Source organism: Lytechinus pictus, chromosome 16, assembly GCF_037042905.1.
Source record: "Lytechinus pictus isolate F3 Inbred chromosome 16, Lp3.0, whole genome shotgun sequence".
In the NCBI taxonomy this organism is placed as follows: domain Eukaryota; kingdom Metazoa; phylum Echinodermata; class Echinoidea; order Temnopleuroida; family Toxopneustidae; genus Lytechinus; species Lytechinus pictus.
Genome location: NC_087260.1, coordinates 6724075 through 6750008, shown reverse-complemented (window position 1 = coordinate 6750008; position 25934 = coordinate 6724075). Strand labels below are relative to the sequence as shown.

The window sequence follows — 25934 nt, the reverse complement described above, 5'->3', positions numbered from 1 at the left end:
CATATGTGACTCACCGGTATTTGCTCAGATGTTAATATGGGTCAGACTTTCCGTTGGTGGAATTCCCAACTGAAATTAACACTTGGGATTAAACATCCTGGTTTAGAAAGTTCACTTTTACCACCACCTTTGCTCTTTTCGAATTTCCAGACTAGATTTGCAACTGAATGTGGGGAAAGTGGTGTAGACTGTCACATTCGAAAAGTTGTGTAAAAAAATGGACGGGTTGTTTAATCCATAATCTCTCTTTCCTATAATTACAGGGATCCTATGTTCCAAGAGGAAAGAGTATATAGTACATGATTTTGTAGAACATTCTCATATAAATTTACTTACCTTTTAAACAATCCATACTTTACACAATGTTGTTTTAATGTGTAGCGGGATGGATTATATCTTTGGACATTAAGACTTTCATATCTAACAAAGATTTTGTGAGAACTCTCATTCTCAGCTTTGTTTGAACAGTTAATTAATTGTTAAAATGTATTACTGATGATTAATATGCCAGTCTGTTTTCAAATTGTATTACTGATGTGTGTTCGTGGATGTGTGGTCTTCACTAATAATCTGATTTTGAGTCACATCTTGAGCATATTTTCTCATTTTATGTCTTGAAAAATATCTTTTTTAACCACTGTATTTGAAAATTATGTGTAGCCCTTTGCTCTCCTGTAACCCAATGGGGATGTTTAACCCACTGAATGTATGTGATTTAAGTCATGCATGATATTTCATGTATATATTCTACCACAACATCTGTCAAAAACATTTTTCTTATTTCTCTATGTCCCCCCCCCCTACAGAATTTTTAAACTTTCTTGAATGATATGTAGTTTTAAATACTATTGTTTTATCTTTTTATCATTTCTCTCTCTTTTTATGCACAGAAAACTGATTTTCAAGTACTTTGGATGATATCTATATAGTTGGAGATACTAATGCATCATGGCTTCTAACGTTGTTTGGAGGATACTCTACTGGGCTGTAGTGGCTTGTGCAATTCTATTACTACTAGCTTCATTTTTCCAGGAAGTTTCAGGAAGTAAGTCATTATCCTTATCCATGGCAATCTGGCCTTGGCCGAGGCCTCAGTCGCTACACTGGCGATGGTGATGGTGGTGGTGATGGTGATGATGATGGTGATGATGATGATGATGATGATGATGATGGTGATGATGATGATGATGATGGTGGTGGTGGTGATGATGATGATGATAATGATGATGATGGTGATGATGGTGATGACGATGGTGGTGACGATGGTGATGATGATGATGGTGGTGGTGATGATGATGGTGGTGGTGATGATGGTGGTGATGGTGATGATGGTGGTGATGATAGTGATGGTGATGATGGTGGTGATGGTGATAATGATGGTGGTGGTGGTGATGATGATGATGGTGATGATGATGATGGTGATGATGGTGATGATGATGGTGGTGATGATGATGATGGTGATGATGATGTGGTGATGATGATGATGATGGTGATGATGATGGTGATGATGATGATGGTGATGATGGTGATGATGATGATGGTGATGGTGGTAATGTTGATGGTGATAGTGATGATGCTGGTTGTGATGATGATACTGCTGATGATGATGATTTTTGGTTTAGGAAATGTCAATTTTTTTTTTACACAATTAATAAAATGTCTTTGTGTCAGCAGTTAGATGTATAGGAAGAGTACAATGTTACACACCTTAAACTTAAGAGAGTATGATAGTATCTGTACATGTTCTCCTGGGAGGTTGGAGTGTAGCATACATCATGCTTTGGATGATGAAAGGGAAATCTGCAAACTGTTCCTTAGACAAAAGAAATGGGATATCCTATTAAGAATTATTAACATGTCAATAGATGCAGTCTGTAGTGCATTACTATATTCTGGTAGGTCAATTCATAATTTGATAATATTTCTTTTTTTGTCACTATCTTGTTTCCCGCCTGGGGTGATCATGGGTATAAATGAATCCTATCTCCATCTTAATAAGGTCACTGAAGGTTAAAAACTTACCATTAGCATAGATAAGTGTCCCCCAGGGAGTCGTCTGACTGGATTAAGAACTTTTTTGCTACCCCTGCCTCATATTGATGGAGGTCAAATTGATGCGCATCCCTAGACATCTAATCAAGTGGTAAGGGCAGATGATGGATTAACTTGTCTTTCTCTGATTCCATCTAAGCCCTGATATTGTTAACCAATATTTACACGGACAGCTGGTCTAGTGAATCTTAACCTTTTCTCTAAATCCATGTATTATACGTCGATATGTCATTGAACTAGATTTACGAGGATGCGTAGCAGTTGCGGTGTGCACAGGATGTTTTTACCACTTAACATTTTCAAGAGTAGTTAGTCTCATTATTCCAGTGCTTTAAAAAAAAAAATTTTAAGTCAGTGAGTCAAGTCAGCACTGAAAAAAAAAACACAAAAACTTCTTCAGGTATATTCAGTAGATGTCATAATGGTGATTTTGAGGGGAATGAAATGTATTCAATTTTTTTTTTGCTAGATTTCCTGCTTACCTTTATCAATCTCTCACATTTTGCATGCATGTGCCGGACTCCCCACCCCCCTTCCCATACCCTTGCATACATGCGCAAGTCACCTATCTTTCATAATATTCTTGCAAATTTAAAGTTTTTATTCAATGCTTATAGTTGGTTGCAAGCCCACTCAACATATTAATGTCCAGTGTTTTCTGTACAGGTAATCAGAAAGAGGTCATTGAGAAATTCTTCTTGTTGCAAAGTCTATCCATGTGACTTTTGAAAGCGTATCTAATACACAAGAGACATTTGGGAAATAGCGATACAAGACTATTTTGGTTTCTTAAATAATGTTTACAGTGTGTAAGCATCATGTTTTATGATACTAACTAGCGTGAAATGCATTGTATTGTATTAATTTGTGGATTAAGTTAGGAAGTAGATTTATGTCCTTGAGGCATTATGGGTAGAATAAAAATAAAAAAACAGACTCGGTAAGGTATTTTATTTATATAATAATAATCACAAATAATGGCAAAAAATGTATACATATGTGTGGTGGTATATTATGTAACCATGAAATGGTAATACAACATAATTTATATGACATAATTATCAGCATTGTGTTTCATATTTTGAAAGGAGGAAATTTTAAACTTGCCTCTTAAAGGATTTTTTCGTTGGGCATGACCAAATATAAAAAGAAAGAGAGTTCCAAATGTAAGGCCCAGTATGTCGAATAGATCTATGGGCAAGAGCTGTTCTTGGGTTTTCTAAATCAATATGAAAATAGGTTACACAGTAAAAAAAAAATTATACAACGCTGTTTACTCTATGAATCTTACAGTAATTGTTTAAATCTTAAGCAACAAAGTTTAATTCTCAATATCTTATCTTGAATAAATTAAACATGATTCTTTAAACGGTTAAACAAATACTGTAAGGTTCATATAGTAAACAGCGTTGTATAAAATCTTAAACAGCGTTTTTACTGGGTATGATCATTTAAGTACTGTAATAACCTGATATTATGAGAGGATTAGTGGGTGAAATAAAATATTGTTGCCAATTTGAGATCATTATGTGCTCAAATGAGCACTGGAGTACACATGGCTTGCTTTCGTTGAAGTGTTAATGGCCCAAAAATAAAATTAAAAAACATATTATTTCAAAAGTTATTTTTCACACTAGTGGGCAGCGGCAATACATTGCCATTTCGAATAATAATTCTGTATAGGTTATTGGGATAGATCTCTAGAAAGGCATCATTAAATTTCCTTAAATTGTGCCTCAGAGATGAAGTCTAAAGCGAGCAAATAGCGGGTTGCGTGTTGAGTCAGGATTATGTGCAGCTGTTCATGTAGGCCCTCGTGCTTTTTGTTGTTGACAAGTATAGGCATGTATACTTGCATATCGTGTCTCGTTCTCACTTATTTTGTTTTATCTTTCAAATAAACTGATGGGTTGTTTTGAGCTGATGTGCAGATTTTTGTTTGTGGCTATCTAATACTGATATGAACACAGAATGTCAGTCAGTCTTTTGCTTGCTATTTCACCTGTCAAGCCAGAACAGTAAAATTAGCAAGGTATGAATTACTAGCCTACAGGGGGGGAGGTCATCCCCCAGAAAGTTCCATGACAATTATAAAAAAAGAGGAAAAAGAAGGGAAAAAAAGAAACGAAATGTAAATAGTTAAAAATATGTTATTTTCTGATTATTCAGTCAAAATCTATCACATATTGGATTTTTATTTTAAAAAACCTGAAATATTTTGCTTGCTCAATTTGCTCACTCTGGACTTTTAAGAAATTTTACCACATGTGCCAGGTTGTGCCCCTCAAATTTTTTGGGCTCATTTTTGAATAACCACTTGTATTACTGGAATGACTCTTTAGTCTAGGCTGTTGTTAAGTGCTGTATGCGTACATTGCCATTTAGCTTTCACATTCTCAAACCAGAGCAGTGTGTGATTTGTAAAGTATAAGTGGACAAAGTATTTGTGCTGGGCTGCTGTTCAAATTGTGAGCTATCTAATGCAAATGTGAAAAATAAACAACAGTTATGTTCCGTATTCAGCAACGGGTCAAATTAATAGGTTTAACGCGAAGTATGTAATAGAAGCTTTCTTATTTGTATATTAATGTAACCTTCAAGTCATGCCACCTGGGCCCCGTCTTACAAAGAGTTATGATTGATCCAATCAATCGTAACTCTATGGAAATCCATCAGTGTCATAATTTTTTTACTGGAAATTTGCACAATGTCCTTTATAAACAAAGAGAAGCACAGTGAATTGTCAAGAAAGTAATGAATGCATGAATGTATATCATAGAAAATATTTTGAACAAACATGCATAATAGATGTTGACGTTGCTGGCCGTCCATAGTTGCGATTGATCAGATCAATCGCAACTCTTCGTAAGACGTGGCCCTGGTCTATACAGTGTTTCCTTCATTCGGGTTGAATATTTATATGAGGCAAGCTTGCATGACATTCTTTAGAAATTAATTAAGTACATTTCCATTGAAAAAAAAAAGAAAGGTCATTTGTGAAAAGTTGCTCTAGAGGTAAATACAAAATGGTTTATATGCTTTTAAATCTACTAAATAAACAAACTAAAGGTTTATTTTAATAATATCTGATAATGAATTGAAATATTGAATGTGAATGATCTAGAGCTGGAATTGCTAAAACTTGATAAAAGCTTTAATTCATATCTATAGAATATTGACCAGCTTTAATTCTGCTGTGAGGAATCAACAAATTTGAGATAATATTGAAAAGATGAATTGTAATTATTTTCTTCTGAACACCTACTCAGAAAGGAAAGCAACGTGTTAAGGTTGAGGAAAGGAGAATGGTTTGTGGACCCCAGAGAGATAGACAATCTTACAAATTGATGCGGGATATCCCCACGGGAGAAACAAGTGTCTTCCATAGATACGGGAGACTAAACTGTTACCCTTCGCTCTCGCACTTTAGCAGATTAATGGTAAACAATTCATCAATCGAATTACGCCTTAAACTGTGTTTCGGTGTGTCTTAAGTGGTGCAGTAGTGTCATGCAAGGGCCATGTTTGGTGAAATATTAACCATTTTCAAAAGCCTTCTCCCCGCATACATGTACAAAACAGATATTACCTCTGTGTTTGCTGTACACAATGAAACGACTACTTAGTGTTCGCTGAATGAAATGTTTGGAATAATATTGAGTGGGGGGGGGGGGTGGCATAAAATGGGGTGTCATATGTAGGTCTTGTGGCATACAGTTGAGGAGGGCAGGGCATGGGGCAATTGCCTCCTGAATGTTTAAATACCCAACAGAAAAAGAAAATTAAAGGGAAAATGGTAAAATACGAAATTATTTTCTTGATATTATGCTTAATCTAGGTCACAATATTAGCTCTTCATTCCAAAAAGGCAATGTTCTGCTCCATTGTTTCGCTCACTGAGGACTATTTTGATCCCCCCCCCCCCCTGTATGCCAAATTTGTACTTGGTCAAAAATTTTACTCATTAAGTCACTGAAAATGTACAATAATTAACCAGTAGTGGACGGTATGAGTACATAAAACTGAATAATAAAAATAATTCAGTTATGTAAGTATGAACCAATGTTGCACAAATTAGAAAGAGCATCACATTTCCTGGTATTCCATGAAGTAAAGTCAGCATTAAGTATGATGTTTATTGTTAACATTATTAATTACTGTTATCAATACTCCACTGGAAAGTGGAACATGTATAAATTCTGTTTAGGAAATATTCCTGTCTTCATTTAGCAACATAATAGTGCTGTTAACAGATGACAATAGTTTGAAAATAATCCATATGGGCCCCACTAAATTTATTCCTCATTTGATGAGGTGGTTTTCATCAGCATATCTCATAAAAATCTTCTAATCATGAAGAAACACCTGTTCTCGCACCGTGTCTCACGAACGGAACTTTACAGTTGCCCCCCTCATACTGATTATATGAGAAATCACGTTTCGCTCTACATATTGATTTATTTACCGAGGAAGATGGCTGCATTGGGATCAAGCTTTTCTCAAACTTGGAGGCAGCGTGGAATCCTGCTCACACATCCCCATGGCGACGGTTCTGGATCCTCGACCGACAGTCGTGCTTCAAGTGCAATGGAATGTTTGCTATGGGAATTCTTCCAAGTTCTTTTCTCTTGCATGTTTTTGGGGGGAATGGTTTAAGGGATTTTAAAATGGCCAGCAGATTTAAATGATAGATACAAATCTGGATGGCATGCAGAAGAACTGAAAGAAGGAGAAAGAGGAAGAGGGGGTGGAGGGGTAAAAAGAGGGGGATGTTAGAGGGGGAAGAGGAACGGGAGAAAGGAAGCAATATGGAAGTAAGAATGGGAATATGAAGGAGGATAAGGGAACGAAGAGCAAAGTAGAGGAAGATTAAAGAGGAGAAAGGCACGTAAGAAAATTTGATTTCGAAGAAGGCAAACAGAAAAGATAGCAAACAAAGATATGTTTGATAGAATCCCATCTTGTTAACTTTTGAGTATTCAGTTTGAAATTGCTATCACATGATGGATCTGTGTTATCATATTCAAACAAAGACGAGTAAAGTATGTTACTTAAGAGTTATATGACTGCTACTTGCGCATAAAACCTATCTCACAATGGTATTAAACTGTATATGGTTATAAAAATGTACATTGTAAACATGAATACTTCAATTGTCAATGTTTGTGCATCATGTTTGTATATGAATAAAGTCCATGTTTTTTAAATTGAAATTAAAATTGAAAACTGAAACCTGACTGATATAAAGCCAGATAGTCTGTCGAAGATATAATATTGTATGCTCAGTCCCACATGTCTATATTCATGTGTGCAGCTGCAGTCTATTGATTTTTCTCAGGCTTAGAAATCTGCATTAGACTGAATGTATGCGATCAATTAAAGCAATATACGAATATATTTGTACTGTACTCGGTTTTTTCGGAATGTAGAAATGGTCGTGAGCTTAGAAGTGAGTTTGTCCATCAAATCTTGGTATATAGTGTAGTATTTTGATTTTAACTCCTACTGGAAACTAGTGTTATTGGGTGTAGGATGTTTCTCATTGTTTATAATTATCTTCCCTTGTTAGATATCAGAAAATTATATATGTATATATATATATATATATATTGATAGATAGATAGATAGATAGATTTCTTCATCGAGCATCCTTTTATTAAAGGTATTGTTTAACTTTGTGAGCAGCCGATTTAAAAAATTTTCAAACCAAGATGAAACATGTGTACAAGTGCATGTATTAGAACTAATAAACCCTGAAAACAAACATTATTGAGAATGAAAAGCTAAAACTACAAGGCAAACCCCGATTTTGTAAATAGGCATCTTATAGACGCCTAAATAGTACACATAAGTGTATGGGATGAAATTAAGATGGTGTTTTCGGTCACTTTATATTTCAATTTTTGAAGCACTAAATAATAATTTTCGAACGCAATTTTTTCTGGGCTTAATTTTTGTAACATATCACAGACACAGGTGACAAGTGTGACCTTCTAGCTCAGATTTTTAAAAAGTCAAACCAATGTTAACCAATCACTTTAAGTAAATGAAATTCCATTTAATTTAGTTTATATCAATATATGCAATTTTTGAAAGAATACACTCTTGAGAAAATAACTTTTATATTTCAATATTGAAATCACTCAGCTGGGTTGTTGACATATTTTATGAGTTTACTTAATTTGTTCCTGTCAATTACTTCTCATCCATACTGCTCTGGAATCAATGATCATAATTGTTTTTCTCTCTAATGATGCTGTTTTCCATTAAGGAAAATTACATTTCCCCTTTTACTGCATTGATCCTAAATATCTATTACATGTATATAAAGCGATGATGCTAAAGCCTGACATTTAAAGTTGATGAAATTGCTCTTTTCTGTCTAATGGCCAATAAATTTAACTGCCAGTTGAGGCCTGCCTGCTTAGAATTTGCAAATTAGCTTGTGAAAGAAATGATACCTAGTAATAACTCGGTCACATTTGCTCGATCTACGGCGGCCGTTCGGCGAGTCGAAAACAGCCGTTTTATTCATTATTATTCATACCACCTATATGTAGCTATGGTTCAAAAATGTTAAAACGGCTGTTTTCGACTTGCGGTACGGTCGCTGTAGAGCAAATGTGACTGAGGTATTATCTGTGGCTGGCAGTTCAATGACATTTAATGCTGGCTTTGCGTGGTACTGCAAACAGACCATCCTATTTTCAGTCCCATGTATACTAATCCGTGTGCAGGCGGCGAGAGGATATCCTTCCATATAAATAGACATAGAAGAATGGGTTATCAACGTGTAAAGCCTCATAAAGCTCCTGTATCAAATAACAAACGTCAGATAGGAAACAAAATTGATGGGATAGGTGCCACACATGCTTTAGAACGCAATATGATCTTGAAAATAGACTGTTTTTTGCGAGCCTTCTCAGTAAAAGGTAACTGTCAGTGTCACTGTCCCCTGGCTTGGAGAAGGGTTTTAGGACAATTCCCATTCCTGTTGGTCAGGCAGAAGGGCATTAAGTTTTGCGTTCTGTAGGGTCTGGCGCAAGCTGCCCCTATGCCAGTCACAGGGGCCGCGGAACGGAGGGGGCTGAACCAAAAGTGGGGGGGGGGGGCTGACCATGTCAAAAATCACAATCATAAGGTCATTTTTATGTTTTTGTACACAGTTTTTGAAAAAAGTAGGGGGGCTGAAGCCCCCCCCCCCCCCCATGGGTGCCATTTTTTAGTACAGGAGCATATGATCTTAAAGGATAGGGACATTTTACAGGTAAATATCTTCAAAGACTTTACAGGTTGAGTCAGCTGTTATGCTGAAACTAGTGTGCACTGATATTATTCTTTAGCAGGTGAAATTGGAATGAATTTTTTTTCCTTTTATATATATGCTAAAGGCACTAAAGTAATAGGCATTAAGTTGATATACAAATAAAAAAAAATAGAAAGACAACTAGGATGAAAAAAGGAAAAGAAATTACCAAACATTGTAGGTACTATAAAATATTCAGCATATTTATTTACCCGACTCCTGAGGAGTGAAAACAAGATTGAAAATTCAATCTTGTAAAGATCTCTTTAGTATCATTGCTATTGGACTGCACTACCCATTCATACATACATTCATGTATTTGGTTGACTTGAATGATATACATTCAGGCGTCATGTTAGAAACATCAGCTTTAAGTGCATTCTTCAGGTTGATCTTGCAGCTGGTTGAATGTTTCACATTTAAAGTGGATGGCTAATGTTTCACGATGCATTACACCTCTCCGCACTCAACATTTAAAGCTTGAACCTCGAGAAGTTGTTGGCAACAGTGTCAGGATATAGTCTATTGAAAACGTTTGTTCTGGCAAAATCATTCAGTCTCTAATGGGGTAAACTGAGAAAAAAAATATGTCAAATTAGGCAGTCTGCCCCTGATCGAAACATTCGGGCACGGCCCCCTGCATGTGCCCCCCCCTCAAAAAGAAATTATAAACGATAAGAATGATTGAGTGTTGTGGGATGTCAAAGTGGGACGAAGGTGAATTGTCATCGTTAGTTATGCATACCTGTACCCCTCCCCCTCTCGACGATCAGTTATGGATGACGAAGTATGAAATATATGGTACTCATACTTAGTGGCGGATGTAGCTTTTTGCTTAGAGGGGGTCGTGATAGACAAGCATGGAACTGGAATTTTTCTGAAGGGAGAGCATTTTATTTGACAAGCCCCCCCCCCAAAAAAAAAACCAGGACATCACTCTCAGATGTAGGCAATTTTAGTTCTTCTGTGTGCTGAACATCTACCCCCCCCCCCCAGATCAGGGGCCGCGGAACGGTTTTCAAAGTGGGGGGCTGAGCCAAAAGTGGGGGGCTGACCATGCAAAAAATCACAATCCTATGGTCAATTTTACGTTTTCGTACACGGTATTCGAAAAAAAGTGGGGGAGGGCTGAAGCCCCCTGCTTCCGCAGCCCCTGCAGATCCACCACTGATACCCATTTATCGACACCGCTAACACATCTTTCTGCATAACCCTTGCAGTATTAATTCTCCATTCCTTGCAACCATCTCTTTAATGTCGATAGTATTGAATTCTATTTGGGGCAAGAGGGTTTTGACACATGGGAACCCCCTCCCATGAATAATGTACATAATACACGTAGGAGTGCGCTATAGTGAAGACTTGAGCGGAGCCTCTGACTTAAAAATCATGAAGAATATTTGCTAGCTTGAATCTTTTCAGAGGGACGTGTCCTATTTGTGCTAATAATGTGGCTATTTATGTTTATGCAAACTTTTCTGTTGACCTTTATTTTTATTTCTCTTCCCTGTATTATTTGTTTCTTTTTGTTTCATTTGTCCTCTCACATCTCCTTTTTTCTATATTTTCTTCATATTTTTTTTCACAAATCACAGCTTGATATTTCCCCCAATTCGAAAGCAGTTAATAACCCCCTTTTTCTTTCCTCTCTTTCGCTGTCTCCCTCTCTCTCTCTCTCTCTCTCTCTTCTATTACATCTCTGGCTTATGCTCTCCCTCTAAAAATCAAAGGGTGCTGTATTTTATGTATTTCAATTCACTTACCTGAAAATTGTGTTTTTTGTGAATTTATAAATTATGTCTTTCATGAATTCCATGAGTTTTTTTCAGTTTTGTGTATCACAGAAAACTTGGGACTCTTTATGAACCCTTTTTAGGTCAAACTTTTGATTTCTTTTAATCAAAAGACATTTACTCTGCCACCGATTGAAGTTTGTGTACAGTTGTTGATTTGAATAGAAACTCTTTATGCTCCTTCAAATTTGTGGCACAATCCAGAAAGTGCCATTAGAATGTAAACTTGCGTTTGAAGTCTTGCCTTTCGGAGCATTTAAGTAGAGCGGCAGATTCGTCGTGATTTTGGGGAGAATGGGAATTTGATTATCGTGAGAATATGCATGTTTTATTCATATGTCTGATTGATTATAGTGTGATTACTAAGAAAGCATAGTAAAAAAGTGTATATTATCAATGATGATTGTTCTTATAAAATATGGTATAGAGAGAATATGAGAGAGGAGGAAAAGGAGATGGAGAAGTAGACGAAGAAGAAGGAGGAGGCACTCTTATTAGCAGCAAATACTTTTCATAATATATAGGTTAGTCATCTTCTGAACTAAAGCAATGGTGAACTTGGAAAAATGAATTTCAATGTTAGATGAGGGATTGCATTGTATCATTGTCCAATAACTTCTAGTTGTAATATGGCCCGTGACATATTTTTTTATCAGAGACTACACTACAAACTCGAGAAGCTCTTTTGCCACCCCCTTTCTCCCCCCACAAAAATATAAATGATGGAGGAAGAGGAGAGGAGGAGGAGGAGGAGGGGAGGATGAGGGGGAGTAGGTGGGGGAGGAGGACAAATACAAAAAAGGGGAAAAGAGAGAGTGAGAGATGCATCAAATGATACAGGCCTGAATATTTAAATCTGTTTTGAAATCAAGAGTAGAGATTTTTTTTAAATGCATAGAAATAACTGGAAAGATTTCTTTGATGAAATAAACAAGTCTCACCTTTCATCTTTTGAATATTTAAGAATTATCATTTTCTTTGAAACAAAAAAGTGTTATATGAATAGAGGAGAGGGTGCAGTACACAGACATATAAGCCCGGGGGAGGGGGCACTTCCATTGACGAGTGGATACCATGCGCGACCATGGGGTCTTGAAAAGCACCCTAAACAAGTATTTTCTATATTTTGAAAATGCACCCCTGAACAAGTATTGGCGTGTGAAACCCTACCTTTAACAAGCATTGTAAACAAAACAATATTCTCGGCAAGAATTCCCTGAAGTGAACCCCTAAACAAGTACAGCGCGTCAGTCGTCGGTGTTACCTTTATCGGGTTTAGTATACGGCCCCACCTCCCACACCTCGCGCAAGTCCCACTCTAAACACGTAGTGTTGACTGTTGGGGCAAAAAGTACATCCTTTATGAAACATTTTAGTCTTTTTTATACCCTCGCAAATTTGACCCTAAACACGTAGCTTTCCTAGCGAAATACATACCCTTTTAAAATTATTTTAGTGTTTTTGACACCCTTATTATGTTACGTACGTAACGTGCCCTATCTTGAAAAGGACATCCTTTTTACGTGTTTTTTGGTCGCGCATGGTATCCTCTCGTCCTTTAACAAGTGCCCCCCCCCCTGGCACGTAAGTTTCTCATGTTTTTGAAAGCGTAGAAATAGCTTTTCGTGGCACTATGATGGATATTATGAACACATGCAAGAGAAAGGTTATACTTCTGTATTTCTCAGTGGGTGTTGAGATTCTCCTACCAATTTTAGTGAGCTTTAGGCCATGATGTGAACATGACAAAAATATATGTCTCCACATCCCTTTCCCGAAAACATTAAATGTGCATGAAAATGCCCAAGTACTCATTATCAAATTTCACAAACAATAAGATACTGAAACAACCTTTATTGAACATTTCATGCGTTATGAGGTCTATATTAAACAGTTGGGCACCCATGTAGTAGTTGGGGCGATGTTTGATTTTATTTCATGTGATGTGAAGATCAGATATATGTAAAGTGCCATTATTTTCATGTTATATATTTTTATAGCATTTTTGTGTCGCCCACCAGAGGTGATGGCGAGACTAAGAGATCCAAATGTCGTCCGTCATCCGTCCGTCCATCACAAACATTATGACACATAACTCCACAACCAAAATATGACACATAACTCCACACTTTTCAACCAAAGGAGGTCACATGATAAGGTCAAAGGTCAATTTCAGGTCAACGTTAAAGTTTACATGCAAGACTCTCTTATGACACATAACTCCGCAACCATTAGTCACTTTTCAACCAAACTTGGGTGGTAGATGTACTTAGGGGACCTGCATGTTATGCTGCAGTCGGAGGTCACCTTGTAAGGTCAAAGGTCATTTTCAGGTCAACATTAAAGTTTATGTGCAAGACTCTCTTATGACACATAACCCTGCAACTGTAAGTCATTTTTCACCCAAACTTGGGTTGTAGATGTACTTAGGAGACCTGCATGTTATGTTTCAGTTGGAGGTCACATGGTCAAAGTCATTTTCAGGTCAACGTTAAAGTTTACATGCAAGACTCTCGAATGACACGCAACTCCGCAACGCAAGTCACTTGTCACCCAAACTTGAGTTGTTGATGTACTTAGGAGACCTGCCTGTAATGGTGCAGTCAGAGGTCACATGGTAAGGTCAAAGGCCATTTTGAGGTCATTGTTATGACATAACTCCGCAACTGTAAGTCACTTTTGAACCAAAATTGGGTTGTAGCTGTACTTAAAATACCTGCATGTTGTGTTCAGAGGTCACATTGAAAGGTCAAAGGTCATTTTGAGGTTAACATTGAAATTTACGTGCAAGACTCTTATGACAAATGTTATTCCATCCAAGTTATTTTACAATGAACTTTTGATACAATTTTGTTGCGTGCCCTCGCAAATCACAATATTTCTGGTTACTTTCACAAGTGGGCGAGACACAATAAACAAATATATCAGGCTTTGAGAAAGTATAGTGGAATTATTTATCCGAGGCTGGTCTGGCAATTACTATTTTTCCCGAGGGGCGAAGCCCCGAGGGAAATATAGTAGTTTTGCCAGTCCAACCGAGGATTAATAATTCCCACTATGCTTTCGAATGAAACGCCTGATATATTTGTTTTATATCCTACTTTTAATAATTTATAACCAAAATCTATGCGCTGAGCTTGCAAATTCCGGTTACTTGCGTTGAATTACCTACTTTTCTCCGAGCCACCTGCACCGCGCTCAGCAGAACGCAGATTAGTGTCTGCGCTGACGCATCGCGCAGGACTTGCGCGCCCGGGAGAGAGAGTGCGCAAGCCGGTGCGCCGAGATATATCCAGTTTTGTGAAATAATGACGTCAGAATATTGGTATATCCAAAAATATATCGAGGTCTGACGTCACGCAACATCATAGTTGAAATATATTCGGTCACATGATGCTACTTGAACCAATCACTATACAGGATTCAATCTAGGTAGGATATAACATCGCTTATGCCTTGTTTGTTAACAGATAATAATGCTGGATGCTGTACTGTTATTTTCATAGTTTACTATTTAATACATGCAATGCAATTTTATCAAATTTGGGAAGTTGTCAATATCTGCAATTTGAAGTCTATTTTGATGGTATAATGGAAATGTAATGTTCTTTGACATTCGAAATGATTAATATAATTAAGTTTCTATACTTAGAATAAAGACTTCAACACAGTACAACGCACTTTCCCAAAGATAGTATACAGTACAATTCACCCCAGGGGGCCAGTCAAATATATTGCTGTTCACACGCGTGACTAAAAAACGTTTTTAAAAAATGTTTAAAGGGGTATTTTTTCAGTTTTGGACGCAGGCCGTGTGAGCACTCGTTAAGGATATCAAAAACACAGATTTTCAAAAAGAGGGGGTAGTTTTGAAAGACTGGTCAATGGTAAATCGCAGGGTCAAACATATTTAGGGTATTTTTTTTCCAAAGCTTTTTTTTTAAAGACTAGCCAAACGTGTTTAGGGTATTATTTTCCCCAAAGCTTTTTCCCCGGGGTCATATTGTGGCGACAACTTGTTTAGGGGCCAAAGTGTATAAATAATGCCCACAAAAAACAGAGAAAAAAAACGTTTAGGGGGTGTTTGGAAATAATTTGGCCATGCGTGAGTACAGCAATACATATGACTACCCCCCCTCCGGGCAATACACTTTCATGCAAATTTTAAGAACCCAGTGATTTTGAACTATACAGTCATCCCATGAAAAAAAAATAATTCTGAAATGGAGATGTTTCACAAGCTAGTATCTCTCTACATTTCATTGTAAAAACATGACACATTTTTCTCATTTACTTAGAATCTAATTCTACAGAGTTGCTTTCTTTTGTTATGGGTCAGCAGTATAGGTTGAATTTGTTATTTTGAGAGATAAGTTAAAAGCAGAACACAATTTTATGTTTGATGAATATACATTTTATTATGTTATTCATTGTCACCATTAGAACAGCAACAATCTAAGACACTGTTCTCACTACGTTCCTAAAACTAGTTTACTGGAAAATAGTTTAGTGGAAACTAGTTGAACACGTAGTGAGAACGGTCAAAGCGGTCTTGTAAGCAATCTTCCAAACCAGTTCGAAAAACCACTTCGCGATGTAGTTTTCAAGATCGCTTCACCTAGGTAAACTGGTTTTAGCGCAAGTGAGGACACAACCGTTCTTCGGGAAGCGATCTTCGCACATTTTGAGCGCGCTACTCCACATGACAGGTGTAGAATGCCTACGTTGATTTTGAATTTTGCGCGAAACGTGTTAACCCATTGAGAGCGTTTCCATAGCAACAATATCGCTTTACGTGAAGTGATTTTGAAAACAAATTTCGTGTGATCAAGTGGGAATGCTAGCATAGAGATCTTCCAAACTGGTTTCCTGTAAACTAGTTTTAGAAAGCGTAATGAGAACGGCCTCTAAGTATGGAGTAGCTAGAAATACAACATGATGACTACAACATTATTACAACATGCACACCTTGTAATATCCAAGACAAACAGCCCAACGCTACGGCACGCTCTCAAAGTGAATAATTTTCTCCGGGCTGTTATTCAAGGAAATTGGAGAAGAATGGAGACTTTATATAGTCAGAAATTAAGCATGCTTCACCGGCGATAGCACAATGTCGAGTGAAAACATGTTTTCCTTACTCCTTTGACTGGTTGGATTATGTTAGCCAGATTTAAGATGGTAATTAAGGATATTAACTTTATTAGGATGCAACTGATGACTGCTCCGTTGCTTTTCTTAGCATGTGAATAGGCAATGATGGATACGTTGCTACTATAGGTATTTACCACTTTGGATATAATTTTGAATTTTTTTCATACTTTTTAATGGTGTTTGAATGTTCATGTGGAACCTCTGTCTACTTTTTTAAAATAGTTTTCTTGGATTATGCAAATTAGATGATCGTAGACAATGATTAGAGGGGAGAGAAAGATAGAGTATGGGAGAGAGAGAGAGAGTTACAGACAGATAGAGAAGATGAGAGACATAAATATAAAGGAAGGTAAGGAAGGAAGGAAGGAAAAAAAAAAGAGTTACAGACAGAGAAGATGAGAGAGAGATAGAGACAGAAAGAGAAAGGAAGGAAGGAAGGAAGGAGAGAAAGAAAGAAGAGAAAGAAAGAAAGAAGATAAAGAGAGAAAAAGAAAGAAAGAAAGAGGGAGAGAGAGATGGACAGAGGGAGGCAGACGAGAGAGAGGGGTTGAAAAGAATTGATGTAAAGGGGGGGAGAAAATGGAAAATGTTAAAGTAAAAACCAAGAGAAACGGACCGAAAAATGAATCTTGCTAAGCTTGGTGAGTGTGGTTAGATGTTAGTGGTGTTTAGTTAGGGAGCCACAAGGAGTGATGTGGGTTTGTGTAATTATACAGCTACAGGTCCTGAAAACCACCTGAAACATTGCAGCAATGGTTCAAAGAACTCCTGACTGCATCTCACTGGATCTTAGTCCATTATCCTGTATCAAACACTTATGATATCATGGGGAATTATTTGTGCCGATTACCCCCCCCCCCCCCCCCCGGCGTGGATCTAGCCAGATTAGACACAATAGCCTGAATTCACAAAGGCGGTTTTCAAAACCATCGGTTAAACCTATGGTTTATGCAGATTTCCTGTATGAATTACACCTATTTACCGTGTGTATTAAAAAATGTCCAATGTTGATGTGCTCTTTTGTCACAGTGCGCCAAATTGTGGCCTGTTGCCATGGTTAATTATGCTATTTCATTCATGAGTCCACTATTTGAAGAGTGGACTCTTGAATAAAATAGCGTGGATAATCATGGTAACAGGCATAAATTTGGCACACTGCGACAAAAGCGTGCATCAGCATTGGACATGTTAAAATATACACTGTAAAAAAGCGTAATTTATACAAGAAATCTGCATAAACCATGGGTTCAGCCGATGGTTTTAAAAACCACCTTTGTGAATTCGGGCCCATAGTTTTGAGAGGCTGACTATTGCATAACAATAATATGGCCCCTGCAGTGGTACTGAATTTAACCTGGCTAAGATCCGTCACTGACCCCTCCCCTCTCCCCCATAAATAATATCCTGAAATCCAGATAAACTGTCATAAATTATGAAGAAAGAAAATCATGGCACCGATAGTCATGCATTAGTCCTTGTCACACATTTAATCAAGCACTCTATATATTTATGTCTTACTCTTAATTGCATGAATTTGATTCTAGGTTGGGATCATCTATGAGGGAAAGTTATTGTGATCCCACCATTCACCACAGATTTTGACTCCATAAATTACTAAGTAAAGGAAATATTTTATTTTTTACCCATCCCTGTTGCAGCTACCGCTCCACCCACCAACGCCCCTGACTCAGACCCCACAACTGGACCACTCTCTGGACCAGTCACCGATCCCTCCATCTCCACATCAGGATCGAAGGACAGTCCAGAACCAAGTCCTGATGCAACTACAAAGAGCAGTAGGGATGCTCCAGAAACATCAACCGTGAGTGCTTCAACACCCAAAGGGTTCAGCAGCACCCAGGACACCAATGCAGCTGGCATGATTGCAACAATGACAACAGTTTCTCCAGCACCCAATGGCACCTCGCCTGCCGTCATTGCAGCTGTGGTCATCATACTTCTCCTAGCTGTTGTTGCCATCGTACTTGTCGTCTGGTTCTGCAGTAAGTTGTTCAGTGTTTGGATGCATGGTTACTTGGTCTGTTGACTTCAAAGAAATTAGTGCAATTACCACACAAGGTTAAAGGCCACCGCACACCTTACGACCCGACTGGTCTATGACTGGCTTGCGACTGAGTGAGGGGAGATGTGACGTCACAGCTCTTATCAGCTTGAGAGTCGCAGACCGGTCAGAGACAAGTCGCAAGGAAAATCGGAAGGATTTGACATGTCGAATCCTTATGACTGGATTGCAAGCTCAATCCAACTTCCAGTCAATCAGACAGCAACGTTGCCTGACGCGTATATGGTATACATGTACAACGCGCATACGCAGTAGTAAGCACCATTTTCTTAGTTGCTATGGGAAAAATCATGCGTGAGTCGCAGACAGCATGGTAGTCGGATCGCAAGGTGTGCGGTGTCGAGGCTTATGACTACCTTGCGATTCATCTCCCCTCACTCAGTCGCAAGCCAGTCGTAGACCAGTCGGGTCGTAAGGTGTGCGGTGGCCTTAAGACTGCTCCACTGTGAGCATTGTCCTAGTCATTGAAGCTTAAACATAAAAGAATTAAGTTATTGTCAGTGAAGGCACAATGCTGGAAGTGGCAGCTCGAGCTCAAGCTGAGATAATAATGATAGTTCCACTGGCGGATCCAGGGATGGGGGTACAGCCAGCATGTGCCCCCCCCCCCTTTTGAGAGGCACAATTAAAATTTGTAATGTAAAAATGTTGTTAAATCACAAGTGTGCCCCGGCCCTCCCCCCTTTTGAAAGTGAAGACCCTTTTTTTTTTTGCTTGTCAAATTATCCTCGGGAAAATGTGCCCCCCTTTTGGAAAATCCTGGATCCGCCCCTGAATAGTTCACCTTGGAATATATCATTATTAGAGAGATGACACTATAGGTGCCTATTTTTAGACATTATCATTATTCTCATAATTCTATATACTACTAAACAGGCATGCTGTCTGTTCTGCCATTAAATTAAAAGTTTTTTTTCTTTTCTTTGTCATTCTAGGATACCGAAACCAGCCATGTTGTAAAGGTCATCGAGTGCGAGCAAGACAAGGATCAAAACATGAAAGCTTTACATCAGATGGAGGTATCAATGGATTCGGAAGTAAGTATCTCATTATGCCTCTGCCCGTTGTAAGTGGGTGTCAGAGGCATCACTGCCGGATCCGGGGGGGGGGGGGGCACATCCGGCCTGTGCCCCTCCCCCTTTTGAGAGGCAGAATAAAAATTTGTAATGTAAATAATGCTGTTCTAACACAAGTGTCCCTTTCCCCTTTTGAAAGTGAGGACCTTTTTTTTGCTTGTCAAATTATCCATGGACAAAATAGACCATAAATATTGGATGAAAATATTTTTTTTCATCAAAAAATTTGCACCCCCCCTTTTTGAAAATCCTTGATCCGCCCCTGAGAGGCATTATTCTTTAAGGTGTCCCTCTGTTTGTCCGTCCGTCCTGAGTTCGTTCTTGTAATAACAAAAAATTGTTTAACTGATAGATTTTAAACTTGGTCCAAGATCTCAGAGGTCATTACTTTAAATTGTTGAGAGATAGGTGTGCTATATTTCATATGTGGAGATGGCGGAGGCATAAATTTGACTGTGTGCAGTCACGAATCCATCAAGTGATTTTGGAGACGATGCAAACATACTGAATGTTATACACAATGATGTACAGTTGAAAGTGTGTTTTTAGTGGTGATGCCAAGAAAAAACTTTTGTGCATTCGCTTCAGATCATGGCAATAAAGCCCCCCTCCCCTTAACCTACCTGCTCCCCCCCAAAATAAAAAAAATATACTCCCAGTGTTTAAGTTAAAAGGATATATTCAGTTCAAGCAATACCTTGCTGCCAACATTTTGGATGGGCTCAAAGTTCTAACATAAGAGCAGCATTCTTTTCATAGATCGTCTCAGACTTGGTTTGTATACAATTTTCAGTTGTTGATGTGAGTTTGGGTGGTAGAAGTTAGAGTCCGGGGGGGGGGGGGGGCACTTCCATTGACGAGAGGATATAGATATACCATGTGCGACCATGGAGTCTCGAAAAGCACCCTAAACAAGTATTTTCCATATTCTGAAAATGCACCCCTTAACAAGTATTGGCGTGTGAAACCCTACCCTTAACAAGTATTGGAAACAAAACGATGCCTTGGCAAGTATTCCCTGAATTGAACCCCTAAACAAGTACAGCGATATTATGTCACGGACGTCGGTTTTACCTTTACCTACATCATTGGGTTTATAGTACGGCCCCATCACCTCTCACACCTCGCGCAAATCGGACTCTAAACACGTAGTGTTAACTGTTGCGGCAAAAGTACATCCTTTATAGAACATCATTAGTCTTTTTACCCTCTCAAATTTGACCCTAAACACGTAGCTTTCCTGGTAAAAAGATACCCTTTTTTCATTATTTTGTGTTTTTGACACCCTTATTATGTTACGTACATAACGTGCCCTATCTTGAAAAAGTCATCCTTTTTACGTGTTTTTTTGGTCGCGCATGGTATCCACTGGTCAATGTAAGTGGCCCCCCCCCCCCCCCCCCCCGGGTTAGAGTTTAGGTGAGCCACCTCTGCTTGCATGCAATCCTTGATAAAGTTACTTGAATGACCAATGTTTGCATTTTGTTCATACAGTGAGTCCCGTGCAGGCCGAGATGCAACCTTTCATCATGCGACATCGCTGCGACATCTTCATCCACCATCACGGCACGGATCTGACCCTTGCTGAAATGATGCGCTCCAAGCTCCTTGATCAAGAATCTCACCTACACGTCACCCTGTGGAGCGAGATCGCTGGTACGGGTCGCGATAGCCGCCCTAGCACCAAACGCCTTGCCCTCAGTCTCGTTCACAGCACCACGGTTGTCCTCTTAGTCTCTTGGAAGTACCTCCAGCACGAGTCACAACGGTTCCGCCTTGCGCTCAGTCGTATCCCCCGCAAAGTGGACTCGGTCAGAGGCAAGGTCGTCATCGTCCGGCGGATCGAGGAGGACAAAGTTCCGCACGACCTCAAGACGGACATTGCACACTCTCTAGAATACAACGTAGACACAGATAGTAAATTTTTCTGGCCGCGGTTTGACCGGGCAGTGATCCCACAAAGGGACGATATGCTTTACTGGAGGACATGATGATCTATTGAGTAACAACCTTGGACCTTGTTTGGGGGCAACAGCCATCTGTCTGGACAGAACTTAATGACCTCTGATATATTATCCATATTTTCATCATTTTTCAGTCACTGTGTTGAGCTGTGTCTGAATTAAGAGTCCCCAGCTGTATTGGGACAGGTTTATTAATTTGACTTGGATGTATAAATTTGTTCTTAACGCATTGGTTTACGTTAGTCGTCTATGTATCAAAGGACATTGATTTACAGGAGGAAGCACAGGATTAAACCGAGTACAAGATGGAAATGTCATGTAATGATCATCTATGCTCCTGTGTTAGCCCGTTGTTATTCTAGGCTGCTTGATGAAAGAGTTCTCATAGAACCGAGACCGAAGTCGAGATCAGTGAAACCTGCCAATGTGACGAGCCAAGACCCCACCATGGTATTACTGTGATGAATTTTGACCAGTCATGTAGTAGAGGAGAGTCCTAGAACTGAATGAGGGACAGAGGCATAATGTGCATCAGGCCTGATGTGCATGCCTTCAGAATCTTCTTAGGTATGAAAACTAGATGATCAAAGGGCTATCATGTCGATGAAAGGAAGAACTGTGGTTTTTAGGAAAGACACGTAAATATAAAGTGCTGTTTTAAGAACTAAATCAGAATTTTGTCAGTCAAGCTTACGACATGGATGTATGATCGACACGCAGAATTTGATGGCTATGATACAGGAAATTGAGAACCACTAGCAACTTGTGCAACTTTATCTGATTGGCGGTGGAAAAAGTGTGAAGAAAATCAAAAGATCAATATTATTCTGCAAAGCCTCCGATTACATGAAATATCTAGACTTTGGAGATGATTACAGCTTTGTATTTTTAAATGCCATTTGAGAGGAATATGAGCTTGACTTGAGCAACATGAAGCCCACTTTCACATGGAGTGACAACATCGTACTGCATCAGGGAAATATGTTGATATCATTTTTATGCTGGGAATTATATTCTCTTTTTAAAAGTCTTGATGAGTAAATCAAGTGATTTCCTTTCCTTCTGTCAAAGTCTTACTGTTTCAAACAATCTCAGGTTTCTGAATCAGAATTAGGATGAGCGTAATCGAATGAGAAAAAAAGAATCTGAAGATTGTCTGAGCTTGTGATTTAAAATCAATTCATTTTAATGATAACTGTGAAGACAGAAAGTAGCCATGAAAAAAAAGATGTATATTTGGAGGGGAAGTGTTGTCTTTCCTCTGTCATTCTCTACGTTGTTACAGGTGATCATGTTCCTGTTTGACATTCTGTTTGCTCTGCCAATGAAGAAGCAGGAAATGTGAACATAAATAGGCAGTTACCATGGCAACATGAGTCATGTTTGCCATCGTGTGCTTCTACAGGATAAAGGGTGTGTGGAAATGTAATCTGGGTTTGATGAACTTTACAATGAGAAATGAAACAAAGTGAAACAAGGATATGGTGAAGAAAAATACATGTAGTTGCTATGGTGGTGATAGAACGATGACTGATTTTTTAGGATTCTTGTAGATTTGAACTTTTATTCTTGGCAGTCCTTCTAGCCAGTGTCTTCTTGTAACGTCCTGTCTGGGAAATTCAATGGGGTGACTGGCAATTAAGTTGTAGTACCTGATCTTAATTGATGTGTGGTTTTGGGTTTCCTATATTAAGTCTTTGTTGTATTCAAAGGATGGGGATGGACAAGGTTGTATATGGAATTCATAGAAGTAGACCTTCACTAGGTCAACATGGTAATTATTTGGCGCCTTGTTTGATAATAAATTATTTTTAGTTTCATTCAGGTATTGATGAACTGAACCCTGTAACATATAACTTGGCGATTGATAGTGAAGCTAATTTTTAAGACTGATCATACACAGTAATCAATGCAATCCAGCATAGAATGCAGCCCCACAATTAATTTTTTAGCTCAAGTTTTGTTTAGGGGCCCTGAAAGAGAATTGATATAAGAAGCTCTCCATCCTTGACTCTTCAAATCAAGATTAAAAACATATCTCTTTAGTTAAGAAAATTTTCTGTGTAGACATAAGTAAAAAGAGCTCTGAACAAGCGCAGCTGAATATATCCATATAAAAACTGTGCTATACAAATTAATGTTCATTATTATTATTAGTAGTATTATTAATTCTCGTTCCATAAGAAACAAATGTTTTCTGTGTTCAGTTATGTTAATTCAATGGATAATACTAATAATGATAATAATGATAGAGCAGGGCCTGCTGGGAGAACAGTTTTCAGAACTGAAGTGGCTTCCCTGGGTAAATATATTGATTGATTGATTGAAAATCACATTTATTTCCTTCAAACAGATACAAAATAATATTTGACATAGTAACGAATACAGTATATATTTCGACACAATTTTGAAGGAGGCGAAAACCCGGAAAGCAGAGCTTGAGTTGGGGTCGCCAGATACAAATAAATAACAAGTTACGTACTGTAATGACATCATATGTAATTGCATATAAATAAGAAAGTTAAGAGTAGAAAAAGAAACACAGATGGAGAAGAGGGAGAAGAAATGTAGGCATTAGAAGATAAGTTCATTTGAATAACAGAGTCAACTGGTCGCAATTACGTAACATTGGTACATGTATAAAGAGCTTGAGTGACATTTGTCTAGCAGAGCAACAGGTAAGGCATGTGCATTAATTAACATTAGAAATGGAAGGTAGTTCAAGCATGTCAACATGTCAATGATCTCTGTCAGTGCGAGCATTTAAATAAAGTTTCATTTTATAAGAGAAAGATTGCAAAGAACGATAGTTTTGTAGGCGGGCTGGTAAACTGTTCAAAAATTTTGGCGCAGAGTAGCGAATATCGTATTGAAATCTTCAGGTTCTATGTTTTGGTAAATGAATTTACCTATATACCTATATTATCATTATCATTATTATTATAAATCATATTTACCCAGAGTAGCCACTTAAAGCTAAAAGCTGGTCTTCTATTGGGCCCTAGCTGCATAACGTAATATGGTATCATTACCCCTCGTAATCCCAATACGTCCGAGTGCCTGGTTACATGTAGATGGCAGAAAGTCCCATTTTTTCTTTAATGTAATTAGCCAGGCATTGAACCTACAACCTCCCATTCATGAGGCGGGCGCTCTACCACTGAGCCACCAGCATGCCATGCCAGTGCATTATGGTCACACGATTGTAAAAGAAGATTGAATGCATGTTGAGTGGCACGCAGGCAGAGGTATATGGTTTCACACCAGGATGTACAGGAGTATTTCTTTGAATAACAAAGATGTCGGTGTAGTGGATTCCGTCATCAAAAAGGGAATTAGTATGTCATTTAAAGGGCATACGAACTGGTCAACAGCCTTTATACCCCCAACTCAAGTCCTCAACTACTCACAGCGGGCTAGGTGCATTGCCCATAATGAAACATTCTGTGCTGTGCAGTCTTGTAATATAAGCCCTTCTCGAATGATAACACACTAATACACTACTCAAAACATTCATATTTTAAAGGAGGAGTGAACTGTGTGTGGTCTCTCATTGACTGTGTGTTATAAATTCATAGTCTTAAAATATACCTTTTCAGATTATCTACTAATACTACAGAGAATAAATTGACCTGTAATTGTATTTGTATTGAGAAACTAAAATGCTTTGAGAGGAAAAGTAATTGTTTTGCGACTTGGTAACATAATTATTGCCATACAAATGTATTGAGTAGTTAATTAGCATGTTATCATTTAAATGGGTCTATATTACTAGACTACACTAGCATTATGGGTCAGGAAACTGGCCAGGTAGTTGAGGACTGGAGATGGCGCTATTGGTTCGTATCTGCTTTAATAATTAAGTTACCAAGTAGCAAAACAGGTACCTTAATCTCCTAAAAAATATTTTAGTTTTTCGACAAACATATAAAAACAGGCTAGTTTATCCTCTGTATTACTGATAGTAATTTCAAAGGATCATTTTAAGACTAGCTATTTTAAAGACATAGGCCCGTATTCTGAAGTCGGGTTTAATTTAAACCCTGGTTTAAAGTTGTGGTTTAACTATGGATAGCCAATAGTGGCATAAATATCTATCGGTAAAATTTCAATGTATCTGCTAATTTTTCTCTCAAATCATTCTTCATTGTTTCGGAAGGATAAATAACAGAGTTTTCTTCACCATTCACGAGTTAGAAAAGAACATAGTAAATATATAAGAAACATACAATGTGAGGAACATTTTGACATTTCTGACTTTCCATAATTTTAGCACAAAGTTAGACCAAAGTCTATTTTAAACCTGACTTCAGAATACGGGCCATAGGCAAGGAGAAACAACACACAGTTCGCTCCCCCTTTAAAGCAACAGGCTTGGGAATTTACTGGTAGCATATCCTGGTAAACATTTCTCAGTATAGGGAAGGAAAGATCGAGCTGACTACAACTCGTGTTATGAGGATGTTTTATATTTTTTCATCTTCTTTGTATATTTTGTTTAAATTG

General features: G+C 38.1%; 1 protein-coding gene across 1 annotated transcript; it reads left to right on the top strand.

Moving 5' to 3' along the window:
* On the top strand, positions 1-24987 carry LOC129278931 (uncharacterized). Its single transcript, XM_064110884.1, has 4 exons — positions 1-1045; positions 17964-18308; positions 19324-19425; positions 20959-24987. The coding sequence occupies exons 1-4, from the start codon at positions 949-951 to the stop codon at positions 21453-21455; spliced, it is 1041 nt and encodes a 346-aa protein (XP_063966954.1). The 5' UTR covers positions 1-948; the 3' UTR covers positions 21456-24987.
* The last annotated feature ends 947 nt before the right edge of the window (positions 24988-25934 follow it).

Coding starts and splice junctions, on each gene's coding strand:
- LOC129278931 (XM_064110884.1), top strand. CDS start 949: ATGGCTTCTAACGTTGTTTGGAGGATACTCTACTGGGCTGTAGTGGCT. Junction 1,046..17,963: donor TTTCCAGGAAGTTTCAGGAA/GTAAGTCATTAT, acceptor TCCCTGTTGCAG/CTACCGCTCCACCCACCAAC. Junction 19,426..20,958: donor AGGTATCAATGGATTCGGAA/GTAAGTATCTCA, acceptor TTGTTCATACAG/TGAGTCCCGTGCAGGCCGAG.